At 67.6% G+C, this 17,292-nt stretch overlaps 4 protein-coding genes across 6 annotated transcripts in view; 1 reads left to right on the top strand and 3 right to left on the bottom strand.

The window, feature by feature from the left end:
* Positions 1-9: 9 nt before the first annotated feature.
* On the bottom strand, positions 10-10,435 carry LOC309601866 (G protein-coupled receptor kinase 5-like). The gene is made up of 16 exons (XM_082335083.1): positions 10,317-10,435; positions 5,486-5,581; positions 5,225-5,337; positions 4,305-4,382; positions 3,971-4,071; positions 3,805-3,897; positions 3,661-3,724; positions 3,446-3,586; positions 3,177-3,367; positions 3,056-3,093; positions 2,742-2,831; positions 2,439-2,647; positions 2,220-2,357; positions 2,001-2,138; positions 1,775-1,906; positions 10-1,690 (listed from the first exon to the last, which is right to left on the bottom strand). Exons 1-16 carry the CDS (start codon positions 10,366-10,368, stop codon positions 1,571-1,573), a joined length of 1,794 nt encoding a protein of 597 aa, XP_082191209.1. The 5' UTR covers positions 10,369-10,435; the 3' UTR covers positions 10-1,570.
* Positions 10,436-12,002: 1,567 nt separating this feature from the next.
* Positions 12,003-15,399, bottom strand: LOC309601842 (U6 snRNA-associated Sm-like protein LSm1). The gene is made up of 4 exons (XM_082335023.1): positions 15,267-15,399; positions 14,808-14,876; positions 13,712-13,827; positions 12,003-12,504 (listed from the first exon to the last, which is right to left on the bottom strand). Exons 1-4 carry the CDS (start codon positions 15,310-15,312, stop codon positions 12,334-12,336), a joined length of 402 nt encoding a protein of 133 aa, XP_082191149.1. The 5' UTR covers positions 15,313-15,399; the 3' UTR covers positions 12,003-12,333.
* A 144-nt stretch (positions 15,400-15,543) lies between these two features.
* LOC309601839 (BAG family molecular chaperone regulator 4-like) overlaps positions 15,544-17,292 on the top strand; it is a gene marked incomplete at its 5' end in the record, with an annotated part of 4,711 nt that continues 2,962 nt past the window's right edge. The window contains one exon of one of the 2 annotated variants that reach the window (XM_082335018.1): positions 15,544-15,627. In XM_082335018.1, coding sequence (XP_082191144.1) covers positions 15,544-15,627 — 84 coding nt within the window. Of the gene's footprint in view, positions 15,628-16,122; positions 16,191-17,292 lie in introns of those variants that run through there. The other variant, XM_082335019.1, reaches the window with a different exon arrangement.
* The window catches only part of LOC309601840 (phospholipid phosphatase 5-like), a gene marked incomplete at its 5' end in the record, with an annotated part of 27,386 nt that continues 26,281 nt past the window's right edge, over positions 16,188-17,292 (bottom strand). For both annotated transcript variants that reach the window (XR_014230592.1, XR_014230593.1), the window contains one exon: positions 16,188-17,073. The remainder of the gene's footprint in view (positions 17,074-17,292) is intronic.

The raw sequence follows: 17,292 nt of genomic DNA, 5'->3' as shown, positions 1-17,292 counted from the left end.
GTCCCCAGGCAAAGTCACCACGCAGCTCCGATTGCAGATTTTAGCTTAAAAATGTACATCCAGGCGCTCAACGTACAAATATTTACAACAGCTTACAAATGTACAAAACCGGATTGAATGTAAACCAAAGGCGCCCGAGGCAGAGATTCACCGGGGCCCAAAGGCACGGGAGCCTGGGTGCCCGCAGCATGGCCCCCCCAGCCTGCGTGCACGGCCCCTTGCACACCTACACACGCCCACACGCGCTGTCCTTTGCACACACACACACGCTGCCTCCTCTCTGCACGTCCACACGCGCTGCCCCTTGCACACCTACACACACTGCCTGCCCTTCGCACGTCCACACGCGCTGTCCTTTGCACACACACACACGCTGTCTCCTCTCTGCATGTCCACACGTGCTGCCCCTTGCACACCCACGCACGCTGCCTGCCCTTCGCATGTCCACACGCGCTGTCCCTTGCACACCCGAACACGCTGCCTGCTCTTTGCATGTCCACACGCGCTGTCCCTTGCACACCCGAACACGCCGCCTGCTCTTTGCATGTCCACACGTGCTGCCCTTTGCACACCCGAACACGCTGCCTGCTCTTTGCATGTCCACACGCACTGTCCTTTGCACACCCGAACACGCTGCCTGCCCTTTGCACATCCACAGCACTGCCCCTTGCACACCCAAACATGCTGCCTTCCCTTTGCACGTCCACACGCGCTGCCCCTTGCACACCTGAACACGCTGCCTGCCCTTCACACGTCCACACGCGCTGCCCCTTGCACGCCCACATGCGCTGCCTGCCCCTTGCACACCCACACGTGCTCGCTGCCCCTTGCACACCCAGCCCCAGGGGTGCTGTGCCCTTGTGCACCCCGCCAGCCCCAGGGCAAGGCTGGGGCACCCCGAGGCTGCCCTGAGCTGGCCCCTGAGGACGGAGGGAGGCCCCCACCCCACACCCACCCCCAGCCCAGCAACATTCGGGAAAATTCCCTTTTCTGAGCCCAATTCACATTGTGGCGGCTGGAGCAAGAGGGGGGAGGCTGTGTCCTCCCAAGGAGGAGGCTCTGCAGGGTTGGCCCCGTCCCTCCCGCTGCGGGGACCCCGCGGCACGGCCGGGGTGAGTCAGGGGCACCCCTCGCTCCAAGGCTGCCTTTGTTTCTATTTGGAGAGCGCAGATAAACCCGCAGCCCCCCTGCGCCCGCAGAGGCCGTGCACTGAGCCGGCGATAAGATAACGGGCTCAAACGCAGCAAAAATAGGTCCCTTCCCTGGCCCCTTCCCCAGCAGCGGCCGGGGGGGCGAGGGGGGGTGGTCCTGCAGCAGAAGCCCCCGAGAACAGGCTGGATATGCCGTGGGGCTGGGGGAAAGGGGCTGGGGAGCTGCCAGGGTCCGGGTCTGGCAAACCCTGCTCCCGCCCCAGTGCCCCTCCATCACCCCCTGCCCGCGCCGGCGTCCTGCCTCGCCTCCGCCAGCATCCCCGGAGACCCCGGCCCTGGTCCAAGACAACCCTGAGAGGGCACAGGGGGGCCTGGGGGCTGCCCGGCCCCGGTGGCTCCCCCCGGGACGGCGAGAGGGGTCAGGATGGTGCCGGTGCCGTGGCCGGGGCTCGGCAGGCGGAGTTGGCCGTAGGAGGGTGCGAGTTCACGGCGGCCGGGTCGGGGGGGTGGATGGTGGTGCCGATGGTGTACTCGGCCGGCTGCAAGGGACAGACAGACACCAGGCAGTGAGCCAGGGGGGTCTTAGGGAGACCCCCCCCAAAAAATACCTCCCCGTCTCTTACATGGCGTCGGAAGAGCCTCTGCAGAAGGCTCCGCTTGGGGGGCTCGGGCAGCTGCCTCCAGTCCAGGTCAGGGGAGCGGGTCCCACTGGGTCCGAACACATTGAGGTCCTTGAAGCACTCAGTCTCGATCATCTGGGGGGGTCGGGTCACCGGGGGGACGGGCATGGGCAGCCCCGGCGGTGCTGCAGCAGGGCCGGACCCCCCCGGTGCCCCGTGCTCCCGGTACCTCGTTCTGCCAGGGGATGGAGACGCTGCCGGTGGCGAACTTGGCATAGAAATCGTTGTCAGTTTGGTCCAGGTTGACGCCCTTCACCGTCGAGAACTGCTCGATGTCCAGCACATCCTTGCAATAAACCGCCCGGGGCTGCGGGAGCCAGAGAGGCGTCAGTGGGGGGAGCGGGGCCGGCCCCCCACCGCGGCTGCCCACCCCTGCCCTGCCCCTTACGTCCGGCACGAAGGAGGGCGTCATGATGCCGGCCTCCAGGCGCTTGAAGTTGATGGTCCTGAAGAAGGGATGGCGCTTCACCTCGGCCGCCCCGTCAGCCCCGCAGCCCAGCCGCTGCTTGGGGTCCTTGGCCAGGAGCTGGGGAGGGGGACGGGCAGTCACGGCGAGGGGATGGAGCCAGCCCCGGTCCCCGCGGGGACCAGCCGCTCCCCAGCTCACCATCTTGCAGATGGCCCGAGCATCCTCACTGAACTTGTCCGAGTACAGCTCCTGGTCCTCCTGCACCCGCTTCTCCACCTCCTCCCTCTTCACCCGCTCCTTGCGGGCGCGGAAGGGCGACTGCCCCTCGATCATCTCGTACACCAGGCAGCCCAGGCCCCACCAGTCGGGGCTGAAGGTGTAGCGCTCGTTGTTGATCACCTCTGGGGCTGTGAGGCACGGCCCCAAAACCGTCAGCGGCCAGGCTCACCGTGGCACGGGGACCCCCGGGCCAGCCCGGCCGGCGCAGCCCCCCACGCTCACCCATGTAGCCGACGGTGCCCACGCGGCCGCGGATGGTCTCGCCCTCGGGGATCTTGATAGCCAGCCCCAGGTCAGAGATCCTGATGTGGCCTAGGGCAGGGAGCGGGTTGAGGGCATCATCCCAGGGAAGATGTCCTCCATGGAGGGCAGCATCCCAGACCCCTGCACGGAGGGCAGCATCCCAGGGAAGGGCCATCCCGCATCCCTGCGCGTCCTCCCCAAAACACAGCCAGAGACCCTCCGGGAGGCGCACGGAGACCCCTCCCCAAAGCCAAGAGCCCAGGCAGAGCCAGACCCAGTAGCTCCCTCCTCACCATCATCATCCAGCAGGATGTTCTCCGGCTTCAGGTCCCTGCAGGACAGATGGACGGATGGCTCAGCACAGAGCGGTCCCATCCGGCCGCCCCGCCGGCCCCGTGCCCAGGCCCCGCTCACCGGTAGACGATGCCCTCCTGGTGCAGGTGCTGGAGCCCGCAGCAGATCTCCGCCGCGTAGAAAACCACGCGCTCGTCCTCGAAGCCGGGGTTGCCCATGTTGTAGATGTGGAACTTGAGGTCGCCGCCGTTCATGATGGTCAGCACCAGGCAGAGCGCGTCCTTTGTCTCGTAGGCGTACGCCAGACTCACCTGCACGCCCGCCCCGGCCGTCAGCGCCGGCCCCGGCCCCCCCGGCGCCCCGGCCCCCCAGGAGAGCGCAACACGCACCACGAACCGGCTGTTGACCTTCTCCAGGATCTGCTTCTCGTTCAGGGCCATCGCCTCCCCTTTCCGCTTCTTGATCCGCTTCTTCTCCAGCTTCTTGCAGGCGTACATCTTCCCTGTGGCCCGCACCTGGCAGGCGCACACCTTGGGGGGGACGGCGGCGGGGTGAGCCCCTACCAGCCCGCCATCACCCCCCGCTCCTCCCGCGGTGGCCGTACCTCTCCGAAACCGCCCTTGCCCAGGATCCGGTACTGCCGAAACGTGTCCTTGGTGACCGACTGCCTGCAACGCACAGCCCTGGGCACGTCACCCCCTAGACCCCCTCCCAAGACCCCTCGGACCCCCCCAGACCTCCCACTCACCTCTCCAGGTACTTCCACTGCAGGAACCGGTCGAAATACATGCTGTCCCGGTAGTCGGCGAAGGGATCCCCGCTCAGGTACTCGTGCAGGGGGCTACGGGGGGAGCGGGGACGGTTGGTGTCGCCCGCAGCCGCCCCGGCCGCCCGTCCCCGGGCAGGGCACTCACCGCAGGCAGCTGCTGAAGAGGTCCTTGCAGGGGCTCTTCTGCAGGTCCTGCAGGCACCGGCTGGCGTGGGGCTGGCCCACCTCGGGCAGGAAATCCGGGGACTGCCGAGGGGAGCAGACGGATGCGCACCCACACCCCGGCTGCATCGCTCCCGCATCCCACCCGTGATCCCGGCTGGGTGACGGGTGCCGCTGGGATGCCCGGAGAGCAGGGATGCGGCTCTGTGGCCAGCAAGGGACCCCCCTACTCCCCCTGCCGCTGCCCCTGCTCCCATCCCATCCTCGCCCCATCCTGCTCCGGCTGCCTGGGGTGGGGAAAGCCCCCCAGGACTCACCTCCTGCTTGAGGAACCGGCCGATGATCTCCTCCCCCATCTCCTTCCGCTTCTCATCCGGGGAGAGCTCGTAGTCCGCCTGGGATGCCCGGGGAGAGGAGGGTGCTGCAGGCAGCGGCACCGGGCACGGCTCCCTGCCGAGCCCCCGGCCGCCCCAAACGAGGCCCGTCTGCCCCAGCCGTGGGGTGAGGGAGCTGCCTGCCCCCATGCCACAGGCAGCTGCCTGCACCAGGGGCTCAGGGTGGACTGGCAGCCCCAGGGGGTCTCCCACACGGCTCCCCGCAGCAGGCAGGGGAGCGAGCTGCCAGACCCAGGCCCGCTGCAGCCCGGGCAGCTCTATTTATTCAAAAAGGGGGGAAAAACGTCCTACAAGAGCTCTGAGAGCCGGCACAAGCAGGGGCCGTTTTACAGGCACGTGTTTTCCATTAGCAGCCCCCACGGCTGTTGGTCTTTGCACATCCGAGAGGCTCCGGCTGCTCCCCCGGCGGCCCCCCGGGCAGCCCTGGAAAGCCAAGCCTGCTGCGCAGGGCACGCACCCGCTGCTGACACAAACCGTGCCGTAACGGGAAACACGGATCATTTTATGAGGCTCCTGTCTCCAATTCGCCAGCATCTGAAATCTCCTGGCACCGGGGTTAACCTTGCAGCAGGCATGGATGGATTCTCCCGCAGCATTTTGAGCTTGCTGGGATGGAAAGCCCCCTTCCTCCAGCATGGCCCAGAGAGAAACCCGCAGCGCACTGGGATGGGGTGGTCTCTGCCTCCCCGGGTACCGCTCCGCAGCCACTGCCCTGGGGCTCACGCTGCAAACCTGCCATGGGACTCAGCAAAACCCCGACCAGCCCCATCCCGGGAAAACGCCTGTGCACGTCGCCGTCCCCAAGCAGAGCCGGCACGGTGGCATCCTGCGGGGTCCCTCACCACGGCGTCCAGGAAGCGGATGCAGCGCAGGAGCTCCGGCCGCGTCTCGCAGAACTGCCGGAAGAGCAGCCGGCCGATGGGCTGCTTCTGGCACAGGCTGCCGTAGTCCTGCTCTGCAAGGGAAGGCGGGATGTGCCACGCACCGTGCTGAGCACATGCCGCGGCCCCGCGCCCGCCGTGTCCCCAGCACGGCCGCGACCCGGCGCCGTGCCGGGACCCGCGAGCCGGTTCTGCCGGCTCCCGGCGCCCTCCCCGGCTCACCCAGGCCCTTCCGCAGCTCATCGCACTGGCTGATGTGCGGGAACCGGAGGATCTCCCTCCACTTCTTGCTCCTGCCTTTCCGCTTGCCGCCACCTCCTGCAGCCGGGGGGAGAGGGAGAAGAGGTCACGCTGGCAGGATGGGCATCGCTGCCCCAGCCCGGCCGGCGACAGGGGGAACGGGGCAGCAGAGCCCCTGCCCAGTCCTGCAGAGTTGCCCAGCTTGGGGTTTCCCCTCCATCCCATCACTGCTGGTCCCCAAAACCCATTGCTCACCCACGTACCCACACACCGCCAGCACTGGGGCTTTGCGCAACTCTGAAGCCACGTGGGAGAACGCCCTCAGCCCTGGAGAGGGCTCTGACCCCCAAGGGGACCCTCGCCCTGAACAGCCGAGGGGATCCCCGCCCGGTCACGGCTCCCAGCCCCGCTCCAGGGCAGGAACGGGATCTCCTCGGCATCGCCCGGTGCCGGGGGAGGCCGAGCCCGGTGGGTGCAGGCTTCTTCCCCAAACAACGCCACGGCCCTGTGTCGCTCCCTCCCACAAACATCTGGTTTCCTATCTCCCCACCAAACCGCTCATCTTGCACATGGGGCTGCAGCAGCCCGGCCTCTGCCTCCTCGGGGACGGGGACTCTCTGGGGACGAGGAGGGGGCAGAGGCATGGCCCCACAGCAGCAGCCGCTCCTCCCGGGCTCGCAGGCAGATGCTTGGCGCGTGAAGTCATCCCTGCAGGGACCTGACATCAGCGCAGCTCTGAGCTGGTGGCCGGCCAGCACCGCCCGCCGCCGGCCCCGGTGACGCCGAGGCGAGCCCGTGAGACGCCGTGGTGCTGGGCTCCGGCCGGGCCGGCGTTTCGGCCGGGCAGAGCTTCCTGCCGTCATCGGCTCGCTTCCTCCAGCAGGAATCGCCCCGCGCCAGCCAGCGGAGCGGCCTCAGCGGCGAGGGGGCGCGGGTCCCCGGGCACCTTGTTCACCCTGACACCGGTGGCACAGGGTCCTGAGCACTCAGCACCCAAGGAAGAGGAGCAGCCGCTCCCCTCGCCCCGCGGTGCCCGGGCTGGAGCCCCCCGGGTGGCTGGCAAGGGGGTGATGCCCAGACAAGGAGGAGCCATCTGACACGGGCGGCCCAGGCAGCCCCGACCTCGCAGGGACGCCCAGAGGCTGCGGCTTTGTGGCCGGGCTCAGCGGCACGCTGCCCACGCAATTCCCTCCCTGCCTTTTCCACAGACTCTGCAGGTACCCGCCCCGGCACACCGCACCGCCCGACGCTTTACGGCGCTCCTTCCAAATTTCAACTTGTTTGCTGCGACGATGAAAATAAATTAATGCTCGTCACCTGTGCCCCAATGCATCTCCCCCGGCTGAGCCCCGGGGACGCGCTCTCGGCTGGCCTCTGCCGGAGCTCACTGCGGGCTGGGACGGTGCCGCTGGGGAACGGCTGGGAGCCGGGTGGGAAGGAGGAGAGCTGAGCACACGGGGAAGTTCAAGGCAGAAGTGTTTTACCTCCACACATGCTCCTGCTGCAGCATCCTCCTTCCCCGGTCGGGTCCCCCTGCGGCGTGCCAGGCACGGCACAGCCAGGGTGAGCGGGGAAGAGCACCACGTCCCCAGTGCACGTCCCATCCCCAGGTGAAACTGCACCAAAATCAACCCGTGGCAGAGCCACCCCAGCTCCACCGAGGCCCCAGGGCAGCGGGGCTCGGAGTGGGACCCGCTCCTCCACCCGTAGTGTGCTCGGGCAAAGCAAAACCCATCCCGTCCCGTGCCCAGGGCCCCCAGCCACCACCCGCCGCAGCGGGTCCCACCAGGACATGGAGCTAGAGCCTGTGCAAGACCCAAAGACCTCAACGTAAAGGGGAAAAAAACCCATATATCACATACAATCCTTGTGCCAAGCTGGCACCCGGGCAGGCGGGAGCCCCGGCGAGTGCTGTCTGCTCCTGCCGCACACGGCTGCTCCCGGGGGTTTCAGCTCCCCATTTGCATCCCAGAGCATCAGGCTGCACCCCACGGTCCTGGACCTGTGAAGCGGGGACCCCCGTGCCACGGTAGCCCAGGCAGCTTTCCATGCTGGCCAGAGGCAGAGACATCGTTGCCATCTCCACTACAGGCAGTGCCCGCACCCGCGCAGGCAGCGCATGCGTCCCTGCGGGCAGGTGCAGGCACCGAGCCCCGACCCCAGCCCGCCGCGGGGCAGGACCACCCCAGCCCACGTCCCGCAGCCCCCTGCGGAAGCGACCCTGCCCTCGCCTCGGCTTCCCAGGGTGGAGCCGGATCCCGGCAGCCGGCGGAGCCGCACGAAGGGCTGGCAGCCCTTCCTGGCCCGGCGCGGGGCTGCAGGCAGGGCAGGGGGCCTGGGCACCGCCACCCTCCCGCCAGCACGGGCCCCTCGGTGCTGGGCAGCAGAGCACCGACGGGGACATCCCGGCCCCTCTCCCGCAGCATCTTCTGCAGGGTCAGGGCAGCCGGGAAAGAGGACACGCGGCGAGCAGCCGGCAGCCGTGCTGGGGCATCCCACTGCTGCCTGCTCCCTGCCCGTACAAACGAGAGCCAGTCGCCTGCAGGCAGCAGGAAAGAGAAAACGAGAAATCGGCGCTCGCCTCGGCCCTGCTCCCCGCAAGGGAACCGCGCCGGGAAACCCCGCGTGGACGCTGCCGCTGCCGACCGCGGCAACCAGAAAAGCTGCTGACAGCAAAATAAAACTGTTCCTCAGCGGAAAGGAGCCCAGGTACCGAACACCGCGGCACCCACGGGGAGGTGCGTTACACCTGCGGCGGGCAGGAGCGTGTTCCCCCAGGTCCCCCGTCACCAGCCGGTGCGCGGTGCGACGGCACTGATGCCCAGCGAGGTGCGGACCCGGCTGCCCCCGCCCCGGCGAGCCATAAAGCCTTACTCACCGCCTGTTATCTCCTCCGTGCCTGCACGCTCCTGGGTTTTTATCCCGGGCACTTCCGCGGGCGGACAAGCCCTTTTGCCTCCCTGAGCTTTAGGAGCCCTCGGGGACATCAGCGCTCCCTCAAAAGCTCCAGCAGCCCCAGCAGAGAGCTGGGCACGAAGCCCAGGGCGGCCAGAGACCTCTGCAAAGCCCCTGGGTGCACAGCATTAAGGGCCACGAGGCCGAAGCCAGGGGCCCCGCAGCAGAGCAAGGCCCCTTCGAGGGGCGCAGCGGGCGGCAGCAGCTCGGGGAGCCCCTCAAACCACCGAGACCCCGAACCCGCAGCCCAGCTCGGTCCCGGCACCCACCCACGCCGCGTCCGAACGCTGGGTCTGAGGCTGCCCGTGGGATGGGACTGCTGCTGCCAGCACCCCCAAAAGTACCGGGGGTGCAGGGCCGCCTGCCCAGGCCAAGCCCCCCCAGCATGCCCTAAGGACGGAGGAATTTGGCCAAATACAGTTACAGGTGGTGGCGACGGCTGCTCCGGGGTGCCGCGGCTGGACCACGCCGAGCCCCCCGCACCTTCCAGCACGAGGCCGGCCTGCGACCCCCAGGCGTGGGGACACCCCAGCCATGGCCAGCGGGGTCTCAGCTTTCTGCTGCGGCGGCTCCAGTCCTCCCCACGCCGCCGGGGAGGGAAGCTGCCGCCCGGCCGGGACCCAGCCCTCGTCCCTCTCTGCTTCCCGGCTTCCGGAGCCTCTCGCAGCCATCGCACACCGACATTAACCCGTTTGGCGCCCGCGGTGGCAGAGCCCCCCCTCGCTCCCGAGGCCAAAACCCCCTTCTCCAGCTCCGGCTCAGGCGAGGCTCCGGCTCAGGCGGGCGGCCATGGTGCATCCCATGGGACAGCAGCAGGGCCCAGCCCCACGCAGGGAGCATCGGTGCAACCGCCTGGCCGGCTGCTCCACGCTCCCAACGCCAAACCTCTCCCTCCCCGGCGAGGGCACCGGCACCTCTCGGGCCCCTGCGGCGTCTCCGGTGCTGCTGGAAGCGACCACGGTGGGGGTAAGGAAACTTTTAGAAGACTGGGATTTAAAAAAAAAAATAAAAATAGGCTCACCTCCGAGCGGCCCCGCTCCCTGCCTCGCCCGCAGGGCTGCGCCAGCGCTGGTGGCTCTCGGGGCTGTTTGCTTTTCGGTCACAAAGGTTTAGCGACGAGGGCGCCGGTTTTCCAAAGGAAACCAAAAGCAAACAAAGGCGCCCGCGCTCCCCCGGGAACCCGTGCCAAGCCCCGCTTTCGGAGGGGCGCGGACGCCCGCAGCCTTTCGCCCCCCAGGCCTCGCCCCAGCTGCCAGCGGGGCTCAAACCGGGGCGGCGGCACCGGCACCACCGGCACCACCCCAGCTCCGCCGGCGCACCGGCAAGGCCGTGTTTTTCCTGGCAGCGCCCGTTTCGCTCAGGCCTGCACCGAGCCGTCCTGGCACCAGCAAAGTTTGGCTCGCGCGAGCCCCATCCGCACCAGACGCGTCCTGCTGGCACGGACGGACAGACGGACGGATGGACGGACAGCGCGGCTCTCAGCCGACCCGCGTCCCGAGCCCAGCACACGCACCGCTGGGGGAAACGGCACCTAAATCGCTTTTTACGTTCTCTGCCCCGCGTCCCTGGGTCTGCAGGGTGGGTGGGACAGACAGACGGACGCGTCCCCCAGTACCGGGGCAGCCGTCCCCCGCCGGGGGCTCGGCGATGGCAGCCGGGACGAGCCCAGCCGGCCACCCCCCGCCCCGGACGGAGGGGTGCCGGGGTGCCCGGGGAGGGGGTGCGTGGGGTGACCGGGGCCGCGGGAGGGTGCGCGGGGAGGGGAGCCGGGATGCGGCGTGGGAACGGGGAGCGGGATGGGAAGAAGAAGGGGAAGGGGGAGCGGGATGGGAAGAAGGGGGGCCGGGGGGCTCGGTACCTTCGCGGGCCTTCAGCAGGACGGTGTTGGCCACGATGTTCTCCAGCTCCATGGCGCGGCGGGGGGGGGCGGCGGGCGGCGGAGCAGCCCCCCCGCCCGCACACCATGCCCGGCGCGGCGCTGCCCCGGCCCGGCGGCGCGGGGCGGTCCGGTCCGGGCACCTCCCGCCGCAAATCGGCCGCCTCCGGGGGGGGGGGGTGTGGGTGCGTCACCGCCGTGACGTCACGGGACGCCCCCTGGCGTCACGGGCTTATGTAAGGGGCAGCGCCGCGCCCCGCCGCACGGGAGCGCTCACCCCGCTTTGGGGCTCCCCCGGTTTGGGGGGCACCAGCTCCTTGCACCACCCCCCCCCGGGGTGGGGGCACCGACCCCCGGACCCCCGCAGCCGGCTGCACAGCAGCCTTCCTCCTCCTCCTCCTCCTCACACCCTGCAGCCCCCCAAAACCAAGACCCCAGACCCACCCGCAGCACGGGGCCGGGACCCCCCCGCCGGGGCGGCCCTCGCCCAGCCACCGCCGGCATCGCCGCCCCGACCCCCCCCTCACCCCAAAACACCCCGCTGCCCCCCAAAGCCACAGGGGCAGAACAACGAAACCGAAAAAGCCGTTTCCTCCCGGCGGCGATTTTCCAGCTGCAGGAGCCACCGCCGCCTCCACAAAGCCTTGGGTTCCTTTTCATTAAAGCAAGAAATTGCATTTCCTTGTTTACACCTTTTCTACCACCAAACTCGCCCTACCCCACTCGAGCCGACACGAGCAAACACAACAGGGAAGACGCCTTCGCTCCCCACAAGCGAGAAGCCCACGGCGCAGGCCGCGGGGAAGCGCGTTTTTGGGGGGCCGGCCCCGTCTGCGCTGGCCGTTTGCTTCCCCGGAGGGCTGCAGGCGGAGCCGCTCGTACTCGGTGGGTGCACCAGCGAGCAGAGCGGGGCTCGTCCCGCGGAGAAGCGAGCCGCTTTGGAAGGGAAAACCCACTCGTGGGGACCCCCTCTGCCCGCCCCCCCAGCACAGGCGCTCCCCCGAGAGCGCGTTTCACTCCACGGGGAAGCGAACCGAAAGGGGTTTCGCAGGGAGAGCCCGCGCCGCTCGCCGCCGCCGAGGTTTGCTCTTTCCTGCCTGTGCGCAGGAGGCTCCCACAGCCTGGCAGCTGCCCAAAGCCAACCCAAAACCAACCGCTGCCGCTCACCGCCACGGCGCGGGAAGGCTCCCGCCCGACGCCATCACCGAAGAGCATCGGGACGAGCTTGACGCGAAGGAGTCTCCTACCTGCTGCAGCCGCCGCGCCGGCTCCTCCACAGCACGGAGGCGAGGAGACGCTGCCGGAGGGGAGGCAGAGGGGCTGCCGGCGCCCCGGGTGCAGCAGGGCCAGCCCAGCTGCGGCGGCTCTTCGTCAGTGGGTAATTAGTGGGCTCAGCTGCAGGGGAGCAGCCGCAGCCTGGCTGGGGGGAGGCAGCAGCCCTTCTCGGGGTGCGGGGGGTACCCAGGTCCCGCTCCCCATCCCAGAGGGAGCGATCTCACCATATCCTTAAGCTTTTCCTCGGAGCGAGCCCAGCCCGTGGCGGGACCAAGGGTCCCATCTCCCCCCTGCACAGCGCCCGACCGGGACAAGGGCTGGCGCGAGGGCAGTCGTCCCGAGAGAGGGGAAAGCGTCAGGTGCTGAACACAGGCAAAACCATCGTTGTTGAGATCTAGGATTTATTTACACGTCAAGGAAAACTCTCACCCAGAGTCACGTGAGGAGGAAAAAGCAAACAAACCCAAAGGACCAAGCGATTTGCCTCCTGAACACAAACGCTCGCGCTCCCCAGCGCGCCTGGCCGCCTCCAAGCGCAGCCAAACGCCTTCGTTCCTCCTTCTCCGTAAGGAGAAACAAAAGGCGTGATTTTTTTAGTTATCTGCGCCACAGAAAACACAATCTGAAAATAAAAACCGCCTTTCCAAAGAGATCTGCCCACGCACGGGCGATCACAAAGCACCCCTGGCTCTGCCACGGAGGGAAGGTCCGAGGGGCCGCACATCTAGTACTCGTCCAGGGTGTCCGCCCGCGGGACAGAGAGGCCCCGCTCCTTCAGCGCCTGCACTTTCAGTTTCTCCGATTCCTGCTTGGCCTGCTGCTCCACCCGCTGCTCCTCCAGGATCTCCTCGATGGAGACCTGCTGCAGAGGCGTGTCGCTCTCCTTCTCCAGGTCCTGCAAGAGAAACAGCCCGTTTAGCACCGCAAGGCAGCCGCCGTGGCCAAGACACGCAGCTCTGCTGGTGGGATGCTCCGGGCACCGCTCTGCCCGTGGGGCAGCTCGGGGCTGGGCCGACGTCGCCTCCACCGAGCGCGCCTCACCGGCCAGGCAGCACCGGTCTGCAGCGGCCAAAAGCCAGCGGGGACGGCAAAGGTCTGGGGCGGATCCGCACCCGCGTCTCCACCGGGACGCTGACACGCGCACCCCTCCTGCGCTCGGGCTTCGGTGCCGTCCGAGCGCTTCCTACAAGCGCCTGGCTGGGCTCTGTGCCCCGGGGAGAGCGGGCATCGCTGCGCCATGGACGATGGGCTCCATCGCTCTTGCCAAAGTTGTTGGAGCAGGACGGTTCCCGAGGCGAGCACCCAAGCTCAGGGCTAACTAGCTCAAAGGCGGCCCGGGGATTTGGTCCTGTAAACGCTCGCGTTCTCCCTGGGTCACGGATTTGCAGGTGCAGGACGGTCTCCTCCAGGCGAGCCCCAGAGGCCCACGGACCATGGTGAGCCCGTGCCCACACGTCTTTCATGAGTCCCGTCAAGAGGTGATGCAAAACAGAGGTGCTAGCGGCACCCTGACGGGTGGGAATGCGGGCAGGGACCCCCAGGACAGCCAGGGACACCCGGGCCAGCTGTGGATGGGAGGGGGCTGCCAGGAGCAGCCAGGCTGAGCTCAGCCCAAAGGGCCGAAGCGAACAAGACGGCGCTCGACTCCTCCCCAGCCCATCCCGGACGGTGTCCCCCAGTGCCGAGCCAGCAGGGAGGTGACAGCCCCCCAGGCAGCCACTCATGGCACCCTCCAGCAATGCCGCACACAGGCCAGGGCCTCCCCACGTCTCCCTCCGCTCGCCAGCCCACGTATCGCTCTTCACCCCTCACGTCGTCCCAGAGGAGCTGCAGCTGCATGACGGCACCTCTGCCCCCGCTCGCGGATACGCGAGGGCGTCTTCCCGACGGTTCAGCCTGAACCGGCCCCGGGAGGGGACAAATTTCAGCCCCCACAACGGGACAGTGACCGTATTTCATGGCAGACAGACAAGACGGACACCCAGCTCCGGTGGCCGCCTCGGCGGTGCTGCCTGCGTCACGTCACCACAACCACCACCAGCTCAGTCCCAGACCCGGGCCGGCAGCAGGCAGAGAGCAGGCAGAAGGAGCCGCTTACTTACTATCTCCCCCAGCAGAACAACGTTCTCGCCTCTCACAACAAAGATGCCTCGAGGGATGTCCCCATACTTCTTGCCCACATGGATGCGCTCCACAGTCTGGTGCAACACCAAGTTTGCTGCAGCGATCAAGAGAGAGAGAGAGAGAGAGAGAAAATAATCCATATTTCACTGTGTTTTCTAGCTAGGGTGTCCCATCCCAGCCAGGCAGAAAACCCAGAGCAGCGACGGCACCGGCGCTTTCGCGCAGGTCTCCTGAACCGGATCACCGAAGGCACCGACCGTCTCCCCGGCTGAAACGCAGCGGCTGCAGCGATGGACGCAGCACTTGGGGAGCAGCAGAGCAGCTCCCGCGCCACGAGGCAGCCTCTGCCCTCCAGCTGCCGCAGCCTGCGCAGGCAGGGCAGGCAGGACGGCGAGCTCAGACCCGAGCCCACCCAAGCACCAGGTGCAGACGACGGCAGAGAAAACAACGGCGTTGTTGGTGCTGTGGGTTCCGGGCAAGGACCAAGGCACTCGGTCGGGAGCACAGACATCACCCGCGCGTGTCCAGGGCTATTTCTGCCCAAAAAGGGATGCCAGAGCATCAGTGCTGGACGCAATTTGGGCAGCGGGAAGCACCCAGTTCTGAGAGAAATCTCTGTGAAGCACCAAGTCCAGGGGGACGCACAGGCGGGCGTTTAATCCACAAGACAAACGTGCCCTAAAAACGCGACCTGGAATCACATCGCTCTACGCACAACGAAACCGATTTCTTTCAAAATTCACGTTGTTTTTAGCCAAGGAAACGCACGCTCCTGGTCAGGACCGGCAGACGGTGGGGCCGTTACTGCAGGCGGCGCAGCCGCTGCGCTAAGCAGGGACCACGAGATGGGTAAATCTCACCACATCCAAACTCTCCCTTTACCGTTAAGCCACTGTTTGGGAAGGGAGATGCTCCGGGAAGCGGGACGGGAGCCTCGCCCAGCTCACGCGAACGGGTGCTGCGGGGCTCTCCTCCTCCTCCTCGCCAGCCCCTGCGCACGGCTGGCACCGGAGCGTGTCCAAAGCCCGGCCGAAGGCTCCCGCAGCCCCCCGGCAGCCCCCGGTGCGGACGTACCGAACTGGTCGATGCTGCGCAGGTACCCGATGAGCGTCCGGCCGTCCCGCAGCAGGACCAGGTGCTTCTCTGCGGGAAAGGGAGAGCGGGAGGGTCAGCCCCGGCCACGCGTGGGCATTAGCACCCCCCACAGACACCCTCCCCCCAAAACGACACGGGGAAGCCAGTGATGAGCAGTTAACCGCCCCAGCAGCGCGAAGGGGAGCGAGGACGCCTTCTGCAGCAGCCCCACGCGGGGCCGGTGCCCACGGCGGGCGGCAGCCGCGGGGAACGGGGGGTCCGACCGCCCCACGGCGGGCGGCAGCCGCGGGGAACAGGGGGTCCGACCGCCCCACGGGGGGCAGGTCCCCGGGGAAAGCCGCGAGTCCGCCCGCCGCCCACGGGGAAGAGAGGGGAGCGGCCGCCCCACGGGGGACGGTGCCCTCGGGGAAGGGGGTGCCGGCCCCGCGGCGCACTCACTGTCGATGTCCTGGATGAGGCTGGCCGTGCCGGGCATGTAGTTCATGGTGCCGCCGCGCCGCCCCCAGCGGAAGCGCCGCCATGAACCGGTGCCGCCGCCGCCCCGGAACCTCCCCGCCGCCGCCGGGCGGGGCCCACCGCGGCGCTGCCCTTTTAAGCCGCGGGGGGGGGGGGGGGCTGCGCGGGCGGGAGGGCCGCTGATTGGTGGGCGGCGGGGCGGGACCTGGCCGCCGATTGGCGGCGGTGACGGGCGGCGGGGCCGGGCGGGGCGGCGGCCATGGAGCCCCGCGGCCGCGCCGCCGAGCCGGGCCCGCCGTGGCCCCCCGGGTCCCCCCGCCCGCCGGCGGCGGCGGCGGCGCAGGTAACGGCGGGCGGGGGGGGGAAGGCGGCCGCCCCGATCCCGGCCGTTGAGCCGAGCCACCGGGGCTGGAGCCCGCTCGCCGCCCGTCCCCGAGGCGGCCGGGCCGGGACCGGGACCGGGGCGGGGGCGGGGGCAGCCGCGGTCTCCATCCCCTGGTTGCGGGCCGCCCGGCGGGGAGGGCAGGGCCGGACCCTTGTCTCTGCTCCCCCGCTAACGGGCCGCCGAGCCCCCCCTTACCGACACGACCGGGCCGGTTCCGCCGCCGGGGGAGGAGGGAGCCCGGCTCTGCGGGTCAGCGCTGCGCCGCCGCTACCGCTCCCCCAGCACACCCGGGGCAGCGGCGCGGAGCCGTGAGTGCTGTCCGGGTCTTTAAGCTCAGCTCTTACCTCCTAAAGCCCGACTTAGTTATTTTTCTCCGCTCCCGTGGCTTGATTTCCAAAAGGATCCGTTTGCCTTAAAAATCCGCTCTCTCGGCCCACGAGGCTCCGGCGGGGGGGTCCAACTGGGGAAAGACACATAGAGCGATGAACGCCGTCAAGCTCTACCTTCATCTCCAGTTCAAGGTGACATTTCTAGGGCACGTATTTTAACGAAGAGATCGCCGGGGAAACGCCGCCATCGCCGGCGGCTTTGCTGCCCGGACGGCCGGTGAGAGCTGGCCATGGCCGGGCCCGGCGTGTCCCGGTCCCGGCTAACCGGCCCCTCACCGACCGGCAGGCGCTGCCTCTCCCCCGGCGCGAGCGCGAGGCTGGAGGAGCCGATCCCGGCCACGTCCCCCTCTTCCAAGGCTAAAGACGCCGGCCACATCAACGGCGGCGTTTGTACGACAGACCCCACCGACGGAAAGGAGCCAGCAGCGCCGGGGCGGCAAGCTCGGGGCAGAGCGGGGAAAAAAGCATCACCCGTCCCGCTGCACCCCGGTCCCATGATTTGCCCTTCTCAGGATCTACTTGTTGTTCTTATTGCAGCAATAACTCTTTTTTAGGGGCTATTGCGTAAATACTATCTGAAGGGAAAGGCTTTACTCTTTCCAAAGAGGTTGTCTGCTGTCCAGACATAACTGTGGTTTGTTTTAATCCCATGGGACGTGTAGGTTTGATCCGGCTCTTTCATAAATCCCGGCACGCGGGTGACGCAACCTCTCCTCCGTGAAGCAGCTCGCGGGCAAAAAACTGCTTTGCCCAAAGCTACAGGGAGTCATCCGTGAGCTCCTGAAATCCTAACGCTTAATTGTTGCCTCTGTGGTTAGATGGAAGCTCACGTTCAATACGCATTGATTACTTGAATGTACTCCGATAAAGTCTCACAAACCTTCTGGACGCACAGACCTTTCATACGACAAGTTCTCCAAGCCGGCTGCTCCTGCGGCTGCGGCTCGGTGATCCGAACACCCTCGGGCCCCAGAACTGGTAGATCTCGTCCGCTTGCATCATTTCTGTTTGCAGACTGAAAGAGGAAAGGAACTTTCCTGGAGTATTTTTTTCATCTACCAGTCGGTGACTACATTGACGGGGTTGAACCTCCTAAGGGCTGCCTGCTGGGAGGAACTGTAGGCGTATTTCTGAGCAAAGCTTAGCTGAGTGCAGCATGGTTAAGCTTAGCGTATCCCCTCTCTTCCCACCCTCCAGACAAATCCATCCCCCTGCAATGCCCCCGACGCTGCCC

The sequence above is a fragment of the Platalea leucorodia genome (genome assembly GCF_965183815.1).
Source record: "Platalea leucorodia genome assembly, chromosome: W".
NCBI lineage: Eukaryota > Metazoa > Chordata > Aves > Pelecaniformes > Threskiornithidae > Platalea > Platalea leucorodia.
The sequence above is the reverse complement of the archived record's forward strand: the minus strand, read 5'-3'. Positions and strand labels throughout refer to the sequence as shown.

What these genes read in the sequence shown, in the direction of transcription:
- LOC309601866 (XM_082335083.1), bottom strand. Translation starts at nt 10,368, where the DNA reads ATGGAGCTGGAGAACATCGTGGCCAACACCGTCCTGCTGAAGGCCCGC. An exon ending in TCCGCTTCCTGGACGCCGTG is followed by an intron (nt 4,383 to 5,224) that starts GTGAGGGACCCC and finishes CGGGCATCCCAG; the next exon opens with GCGGACTACGAGCTCTCCCC. An exon ending in CTCTTCAGCAGCTGCCTGCG is followed by an intron (nt 3,898 to 3,970) that starts GTGAGTGCCCTG and finishes CTCCCCCCGTAG; the next exon opens with CCCCCTGCACGAGTACCTGA.
- LOC309601842 (XM_082335023.1), bottom strand. Translation starts at nt 15,312, where the DNA reads ATGAACTACATGCCCGGCACGGCCAGCCTCATCCAGGACATCGACA. An exon ending in GCGCAGCATCGACCAGTTCG is followed by an intron (nt 13,828 to 14,807) that starts GTACGTCCGCAC and finishes TGATCGCTGCAG; the next exon opens with CAAACTTGGTGTTGCACCAG. An exon ending in TTGTTCTGCTGGGGGAGATA is followed by an intron (nt 12,505 to 13,711) that starts GTAAGTAAGCGG and finishes TTTCTCTTGCAG; the next exon opens with GACCTGGAGAAGGAGAGCGA.